At 36.2% G+C, this 9,772-nt stretch overlaps 1 protein-coding gene across 1 annotated transcript; it reads left to right on the forward strand.

The window, feature by feature from the left end:
- Positions 1-1,015: 1,015 nt before the first annotated feature.
- Positions 1,016-3,931, forward strand: LOC149816844 (uncharacterized). Its single transcript, XM_089987762.1, has 3 exons — positions 1,016-1,123; positions 1,200-1,329; positions 3,668-3,931. Exons 1-3 carry the CDS (start codon positions 1,045-1,047, stop codon positions 3,765-3,767), a joined length of 309 nt encoding a protein of 102 aa, XP_089843888.1. The 5' UTR covers positions 1,016-1,044; the 3' UTR covers positions 3,768-3,931.
- Positions 3,932-9,772: the final 5,841 nt, after the last annotated feature.

Raw genomic sequence — 9,772 nt, forward strand, 5'->3', positions numbered from 1 at the left:
GATTTAGAAAATGGTCCGACCAAAGTTGTGCAATTCTACAACGGGTATATCGTAAATGGTTATCGATTCCATACAAAAGACTACGGTATAAACAAATCAACGATAAATAGTGGCGTGTGTGTCAAGGGTAGCAGCTACGGTGAAAATGAACATGATTACTACGGTGTTATAGAGGAAATAATGGAGTTGACTTACTTAGGCATGAATAACAGGGTTACGGTATTCAAGTGTCATTGGTTTGATCCAACTGCAACAAGACTCGACAAAGCTTCAGGCATTGTGAAGGTGAATCATAAATCCAGGTTTGGAACATATGAACCATTCATATTAGCCTCGCAAGCTCAACAAGTTTATTATACTTCATATCCGAGTATAAAAAAGTCAGATAGAAATGAATGGTGGGCAGTTTGCAAGGTGAAATCCAAACTATACCCCGAGTATGATCAGTTACAGGAAGATGAGTTAGCTGAAGACAGTGATTACTATCAATCAGATGATGTCTGTGACTTCGCTTATGGTCACGATGTTGCGCATGATATGCATGTCATATCTCCATTGGCTGATGAAACATTCATAGAGGAATGTGATCCAAATGATGTACCAAGTGGATGAGCAAACAATGAAGAAGAAGAAGAAGAAGAAGAAGAAGAAGAAGAAGAAAGTCAAACTAGTGACGAGGAAGAATTCTCAAGCTAGTGAGCAAAATCTTATACTACAAACCTCTATTTAAATGCATTGTAATACTTGATGTGAGTTGTATTGCAATACTTGGTGTGAATGATTAAAAATTTTATTTCAATGTATTGTAATACTTGATACGAATGATTCGAATGCATTGTAATACTTGATGTGAATGATTTCAATTATCTGAATGTATTATAATTTATGCAATTAACGAATGATTTGAATTAGTGCAATACTTGATGTCAATGATTTGAATTATTTGAATGCATTGCAATGCTTGATGTGAATGACTTGAATGCATTATAATACTTGATGTGAATTATTTGAATATATTGTATGACATATGTTATTTGTTAGAATATGGTTCGTGGAGGTTATAGTGGTCGCTCATCCAGTAGTAGCCAGGCTCAACCTTCATCTTCACGGGCTCCTGTGATAGGTATATCATATAACTAATTAGATGCTTGATTAGTTCAAATGCACATTCTGAGAATTTCTAATGTATTTTTTTACAGATGATGTTGCGCCTGTACACGACCCACCTACACCAGTTGATCGCACAAGTCAACAGCCAACACAGGAAACAGGGTCTTCTCAGGCTGGCACAAGAAGACTCATTCGAATAGTGTATATCGATAATCGACCGTAAGTATTTTGTTTTCAATTATTGCATATCTTTTAAATATTTTATATTGATATTTACTGTGTAACAATTCATGTGCAGCACGAGGGTTGAGCCACAAGAAGTAGTACGGGAGATTAGGAATTCACTTCTTCAACATCTACCAGGACCAGTTGCTCAATGGAAAGAGTACCCAAAGGAGGTGTTAGACAGATTGTGGTCCTCATTCATGGTATACAGTTGTTCCTCATAGTTAATGTGTTTCATATTTAATTTATTTAAGCAATGTCTACTAACTTTCTGAAAATATTTGTAGGCTTCGAATCGCTTTGCAACTACGGTGGAAGAAAATGATGCAAGGAAGGTGTGGCAGAAGGTGGCTGCCAATCGATTTGCAGACATGCTGCACACTATGAAGACTGCAGCAAAAAAAGCATCTGGCGTAGTAGATGATCCATTACTGTGGAAGGGCCATGGTCCTATTACTATCAGGAGAGATTACTGGGATGAAATGTGCGATATGTGGGCGGGAGATGCATTTAAAAATCGCTCTGCGAAGGCTTCACAAAATCGATCGAAGATGCCCGAAGCCCATCTACACACAGGTGGATCTAAGACATTTGGGAGCCACCTAAAGAAAATGGTAACTCATCAATATATAATATTAATTTTATAAGTATTGTTGCAAATTTGTGTACTAAATCTTTTGTCATTTAACTTCGCAGGAAGCAGAAAAAGGAGGCAGTGTACCATATAAGAATGTGTTTGTAGAAACACATAAACGGAAGACCACGAGAGTCTTCGTATCAGAGAAGGCGAGAACGACAATGGTATGTATTAATTCTATTAATAATCATTGCAATATATATGCAAGTTATCATAATGTTATCATTAATTATTAATGAATACTTTAAACATTATTTTGTAGGAGGCATATGAGTAACAGATGGTAGAGCGATATGGCGAAGACGCTACTCAGCATCCATCATTTGATCCTACAGCATGGGTGACTGCAGCAGGTGAACCCAAAAAAGGTCGCGTGTTCGGGTTTGGGAGTAATATGAACACTTCACCAGTTATTGGTTCTTCCAGTTACGGCGCACCGACTTCTTGCGCCGACATAAGCTCCAAGCAGCCGACTATTCTTTCCGGTGATGATGTACGCGAGATCATTAATGAATCACTGAATAACTACTTCCAATACACCGTCGCCCCCTTTCTCCGAAATGAGATCAAGGCCGCTGTTCAGGATAGGGGATCTTCGATTCCAGGTCCCTCTCAGGTATAATCACATATATAGTTTTTTTGACTGTCTTAAAGCATATCTGAGCATGGTAGAATCACATATAGAGTTTTTCTAGATGCCTTAGAACACATATGAACATGCTATAATCACATATTCTATTTTTTTACTGCCTTAGCACACATATGAGCATGATAGAATCACATATAAAGTTGCTTTGCCTGCCTTAGAGCACATATGAGCATGCTATATTCACATATTCAATTTTTTTACTACCTTAGCACACATACGAGCATGATCGAATCACATATATAGTTTTTTGCCTGCCTTAAAGCACATCTGAGCATGGTAGAATCACATATAGAGTTTTTTTATATGCCTTAGAACACATATGAACATGCTATAATCACATATTCAATTTTTTGACTGCCTTAGCACACATATGAGCATGATAGAATCATATATATATATATTTAACTTTTTGTCTGTCTTAGAGCACATATGAGCATGATAGAATCACATATAAAGTTTTTTTGATTGCATTAGAACACATAAGTATGCTATAATCACATATTCAGTTTTTTTACTGCCTAAGAACACATATGAGCATATTATAATCACATATTCTGTTTTTTGACTGCCTTAGCACACATATGAGCATGCTATAATAACATATAGAGTTTTTTAACTGCCTTAGAACACATATGAACATGTTATATATCATTTATGATAGAATCACATATAAAATTTTTGGCTTTGCATGCCTTAGAGCACATATGAGCATGCTATATTCACATATTCAATTTTTTTACTGCCTTAGCACACATACGAGCATGATCGAATCACATATATAGTTTTTTGCCTGCCTTAAAGCACATCTGAGCATGGTAGAATCACATATAGAGTTTTTTTATATGCCTTAGAACACATATGAACATGCTATAATCACATATTCAATTTTTTGACTGCCTTAGCACACATATGAGCATGATAGAATCACATATAGAGTTTTTTTATTGCCTTAGATCACACATGAGCACATGATAGAATCACATATAGTGTGTAATTTATTTCATTATATTTTGTTTATCAATAGTGACTGTTCTTTTCTTGTGTAGGCTGCTAGCGATAATCAGGGTAGTGGAGCTGAAGGGACAGATAAAGACAATGAACAAGAAGACGCACAAAATCTTGGCGATGATTAGAGGACTGTGTTGAAGAAGTTCTATTTTTTTTATTTTTCCTAATTGTAATTGTTGAATTGTAAATAATTAAACTTCTTAGTTTTAAGGTGGAACGATTAATTATTATAGATACTTGTTATATGAATTTTTTTGTGTGGTTTGTTTTTTATTTACAGGAAATATAAATTGTACAGGAAATATAAATTGTACAGTTCTCGGTAATTAATTTTTAAATAATTTTTTTTTGATTTTTTTTTGTTTTTGCGACGGATGATTCTGTCGCTATTCATATTAATCTAGCGACGACTTAGCGACAAAATTAAATCCGTCGCCAAGCCGTGGTCGCCGTTTAGTACCGGCGGATTGGCGACGGAATATAGCGCTCGTTATTCCGTCGCAATTAGCGACGGACTTGGCGACGAAATTATTCCGTCGCCAGTTAGCGTCGAAATATTCGCGACGTAAGCATACTGTCGCCGCGTTGTCGCTAATCCGTCGCTAACATGGTTAGCGACGGATTAACGACGGAATGTGGTCGTCGCTAATCTACTGCTTTGTTGTAGTGAATTGATCAAATTGCAAAATAGGGCCCCGCAGGATCCTGAAACACTGCCAAAATCACAATTTTTGTGATATTTCTTGATTTTTGTTCATAAGTGTGTATTTTTAGGGTTTTTCATGTCTAGAATCATATTAGGGTGTTTCATGTTTGATTTTATGTTTATTTCAATCATAAATCTCAAGTTTTTTATCAAAATCTATTTTAGAAAACCCTGATTTCAAGGCCATAGTCTTGCTATCAGGGGCATTTTGGTCATTTGACCTAAATTTCGAAATTCTAAACCCTAATTTTCATTTTTTTAATTATGTCACATCATATTTGGTTTAATTTATCTTCATTTTAATTTTAAAACTTGCATTTTACAAAATATCTTTCTGAAAACCTTGATTTCAAGGCCATAGTCTTGCTCTCAGGGATATTTTGGTCATTTTGACCCTAATTTTGAAATTTCAAACATCATTTTCATATTTCTTCTATTTTATTTCATATTTTATTAAGTTTATATCAAAGAATCATGGAAAATGGCTTATGTCTAGCAAAATCGAGTAATTTCTAGATATTACTGGATAAATTTAGAAAAGCCAACATAATTTCACTAACCAGTTTTTCTAGTTTTGCAGGAACATTGAAGACTTTATTTTCCTGTATTTCCTGTATTTAAATTTGATTAGTGATGTAAATTGTAATTAATTTTGGAATAAGAATTTCAATTCCTGTATAGAATAGGATGCATTGCATATAGTTTTAAGCTTTGATATATAACTATTATGTATGCCAATTCATGCATATTTTTACCAATTCACTATGGTCTATACGAATGGCACGTGCACTAGCTCTTATGGAGTTGACAAACTTGGTGGAATTTGTATTTATGGTCATAGTCAGAATATGAATGAGACCCAGATTTGTAATCTTCGTATTAGCCACATTCAGCCTACACTCTTAGGCTAACTTCAAAATGCACTGCGTTTCTCAAAAATACAAAAAGGATTTTCTCAATTCCTCAAAATCAAGTCTTTCAAGTCCATATTCATTCATTTCATTCATTTGCAAGTTCAAATTCCAAATCAGAGAAATCGATTTTCTCAAAATTTCTAAGTCTTATTCAAAAATCGATTTTCTCAAAACATTGATTTTCCAATGATATTTCAAGCATTTCCCAAGTTCCAAATTCGATTTTCTAAGTTATATTTTCAATTTCAAAGTTTGAATTCAAAGAAATCAAAATTTCCAAAGTTATTTCACATTTCTCAGAATCGATTTTCACAAAACTCCAAGGATTCTTCATAAATCGATTTTCACTTTCCTCAGAAATATTCTCTCACTAAGTTCATGATTTTCCAAGTGTTATCTTTTCCAAGAATTCTCCAAATATTTTTCAATCTTTGAAGCAAACATCATGTTTTCAAATATGCATTTTCTGAAATCCATAACACATGCCTGATTCTTTGTGCATTTAGGAAATAGAACATGATTTAGACAAGTTGAGCAAAGCTAAGCACACAATTGATCCTTGGTTCAATTACCCATGGTAAAGGTGACAGGAACGGTTGAACCTTGTACCGACAGGCGAGTCCCATTCTTCGGAATTATCCCGCATTTTAAAACGGAGGCGAGTTATTTTCAAAATCCTTTTCAAAGGTTAGTTTGACTCGCAAAAGTAAAAATTTTGCGATGATAACATAGACCAATTACTAAATTGCAGAAAAGTTTGAGTAGGAGTTCAAACCTTTAAAGAAAAGCTAAGCAAATCGAATTTGGGAGAAAATTCAAGTCGAAACTCTAATTTTCTAGACCAATTTTAGCCATTTGAATTGGATTTGGAAGAAAATTCGAGTCGGAACTCTAATTTTCTAGACCAATTTAGAAGGAAAAGAAAACTCGGGTCGGAACTCGAATCTTCGAAGGAAAACTAGATCCATTGTATAAGGAAAAGAAATTTGAGTCTGAACTCGAATCCTGAAGGAAAAGTAGATCAATTTGGAAGGAAAAGAAATTTGAGTTGGAACTCGAATCCTAAAGAAAAAATAGATCAATTTGGAAGGAAAAGAAATTTGAGTCGGAACTCGAATCCTGAAGGAAAAATAGATCAATTTGAAAGGAAAAGAAATTCGAGTGGGAACTCGAATCCTGAAGGAAAAATAGATCAATTTGGAAGGAAAAGAAATTTGAGTCGGAACTCGAATCCTGAAGGAAAAATAGATCAATTTGAAAGGAAAAAAAATTTGAGTCGAAACTCGAATCCTGAAGGAAAAGTAGATCAATTTGGAAGGAAAAGAAATTCGAGTCGAAACTCGAATCCTGAAGAAAAAATAGATTAATTTGGAAGGAAAAGAAATTTGAGTCGGAACTCGAATCCTGAAGTAAAAATAGATCAATTTGGAAGGAAAAGAAATTCGAGTGGGAACTCGATTCCTGAAGGAAAAATAGATCAATTTGGAAGGAAAAGAAATTCGAGTCGGAACTCGAATCCTGAAGGAAAACTGGACCAATGTGGACACTGAATTTTAAAGTGTACCAGTGTGAACATCGAATTTTGAAAATGAACCAGTACACACATTATGTTTTGAAAAATTACCAGTACGAATACTGGGTTTTGAAAAATTACTAGCACGAACACTGGTTTTTTGAAAAATTACCACCATGATCACTGAGTATTTTTTTTTAGAATTTTACCAGCACGAACAGTGGTTTTTGAAAGATTACCAGCACGATTACTGGTTTTTTGAAAAATTACCAGCATGAACACTGGTTTTTGGAAGTAACAATTCAATGATTGGTTTTGGGAAGGACAGATGCTAAGCCGGATTTTGGAAGGACCAATTCGAAGATTAATTTTTTGGGAAGGACCGATGCAAAATCGGATTTTAGAAGGACCAGATGCTAAACTGGGTTTAGAAGGACCAGGTGCTAAATTGGGTTTGGAAGGACCAATTCGAAAATTGGTTTTTGGGAAGGACCGATGCTAAATCGGGTTTTGGAAGGACCAGGTGCTAGACTGGGTTTAAAAGGACCAATTCAAAGATTGGACTTTGAGAATAACCGATGCTAAATCGGGTTTGAAAGGACCAGGTGCTAGATTGGGTTTAGAAGGACCAACTACTAAACTGGGTTTGGAAGGACCAATTCAAAGATTGGTTTTTCGGAAGGACCGATGTTAAATCGGGTTTAGAAGGACCAGGTGCTAGACTGGGTTTAGAAGGACCAGGTGCTAAACTGGGTTTGGAAGGACCAATTGAAAGATTGGTTTTTGGGAAGGACCGATGCTAAATCGGGTTTTGGAAGGACCAGGTGCTAAACTGGGTTTAGAAGAACCAATTTAAATATTGGACTTTTGGAAGGACCGATGCTAAATCGGGTTTGGAAGGACCAGGTGCTAGACTGGGTTTAGAAAAGGCATAACCCGAAGGTTAATTTTGACAAGATTGACAAAAATGGTTTTGATAAAGGACTTGACTCGTAGGTCAAAAAAAAATTGATGTTTTGAAAAGTGTTTGTTGGTCACGATGGGAGATTTTCAATCTTCATCTTCGTGATGACTTTTGGACGACTTTGTCGATGTCTCAGGATTATCCCTTATCCTGAATGGGAAACTCAGGTTTATCCCTTAACCTAAAGGGGAAATGAAGATGATGCATATGTATGCAAATGAATGCATGCAAATGCAAATGAATGCAAAATGATGTAAATGGGTGCACATGCGTGCAATATGAGAGATTTATTTGATCCTGCCTGCATACAGGACGTTTTGAAGATAATTTTCAAAATAATGCCCCAGTGTAACTGGGAAAGAAGAATTTGACCATTATTGAAGAAAATATATTGAGGAATTACAAAGGATGTAATAGCGGATTTAAGTATAAATTTTTTTCAAATGTTGAGCATTGATGGGGCCTGATAATTCCACACCATCGGCATTGATGAGCAGATATGAATTGCGGGGTAATGCTTCCTCAACAACATAGGGCCCTTCCCAATTCGGTGATCATTTGCCATCGGGGCGGTGCTTGAGATAAGCCATGGACCTGAGCACTAGATCATTGACTCAGAATTTCCTTTCAATGACAAATTTTGCATATTGTCTGGCTACCCTCTGCCGATATGATTGAGCGTGCTCTGCTGCTTGGAGCCTTCTTTCATTGAGCAAATCATGTTGTACCAGTCGCTGCTGCTGATACTAATCAAGCGATAACTCCAGCGGTTATGCCAACTTCAAGGCAGGTTTCTGAACATGTAGAGGCAGTACTACTTCAGTTTTGTAGACAAGTTCTGACGAAGTAGCGTTAGTTGGAGTTCGAATGGTTGTTCTGTATGCCCATAATGCATCATGGATCTTCTCATGCCAATCACGGCCTGTTTTCAAGGTTCGCTCTAGGATTCAAATCAGAATCTTATTGGTGGCCTCTACTTGACCATTCCCTTGAGGATAATAAGGAGCTGAAAAATGATGATGGATTCTGAACTTTGAGCAAAATGTCATCATTCTCTCATTCTTGAAATGACTATCATTATCTGACACAATATCATGTGGTATGCCGAAACGACATAGGATATTCTTGTGGATGAATGAGACCACGTGTCGACCTTCTATTGTACATAGAGTGACTGTTTCTACCCATTTGGTAAAATATTCTGTTGCGGCAAGAAAATATTTATGGTCATTTGAAGCAGAAGGAGTGATAGGGTCTACCACATCAAAGGCCCACATAAAAAATAGCCATGGAGAGATGGCGGTTTGCAAATATGTTGCTGGCGCATGAATAGAAGGTGCATGTATCTGACATAGAGCATACTTCTTCACAAAATGGTAGCAATCTTGCTGCATAGTCTTCCAATAATATCCTGCCCAGATGATTTGTTTGATAAGAGTTTGGTAGCCGATGTGACCATCGTAAATGCCTTAGTGTACTTCCTGCACGACTTCTTTGGATTCATCTTCGTCTAGGCATCTGGAGTATTCAGAACTGAATCCACGATAATAGAGAACATCGGCAAGAATAAAATATCGGGCAGACACACGCCGAATCACTTGTTGCTCTTTCCAGTGATATTCTGAGAGAATGAGACATATGTCTTCTCTTTGATGGGAGCCTTTCTGAGACTGTCTTCAGCTTGCTCAGACATCATCCTAATCATCATTTTCTTGAACATCTAATATGTAGCAGGATCAATGTCATCTCTATCATTCAGACTCTGTCTTCTGACAGATCTTGGAGAATCCATTTCTTCTTGTCTGCTTCTAAAATCACTGATGTACTGACACAGTGGTGTCTTCTTGCTTGATCTGATCTGAACCACTTGAGAATACTGATGCTCTCTACAGAATGAGATAGATGATTAAATTTCGATGATGAAGATTCAGGATAAAAATAAATATAGGAAAAATATTTGATGAGAATTTGGTAGATACTTGAAAGAATATCCCATTACTAGGGATTGAGACGTCGTTGGGATTACGACAATGGTGTTGCCATTCT

This window comes from Nuphar pumila, chromosome 14, assembly GCF_984573655.1.
Source record: "Nuphar pumila chromosome 14, dmNupPumi1.hap1.1, whole genome shotgun sequence".
NCBI lineage: Eukaryota > Viridiplantae > Streptophyta > Magnoliopsida > Nymphaeales > Nymphaeaceae > Nuphar > Nuphar pumila.

Excerpts from the sequence above, each read along its gene's own strand:
- LOC149816844 (XM_089987762.1), top strand. The coding sequence starts at position 1,045 with ATGGTTCGTGGAGGTTATAGTGGTCGCTCATCCAGTAGTAGCCAGGCT. Across the intron at positions 1,124-1,199 it reads TTCACGGGCTCCTGTGATAG|ATGATGTTGCGCCTGTACAC; the intron begins GTATATCATATA and ends ATTTTTTTACAG. Across the intron at positions 1,330-3,667 it reads GTGTATATCGATAATCGACC|GCTGCTAGCGATAATCAGGG; the intron begins GTAAGTATTTTG and ends TTTCTTGTGTAG.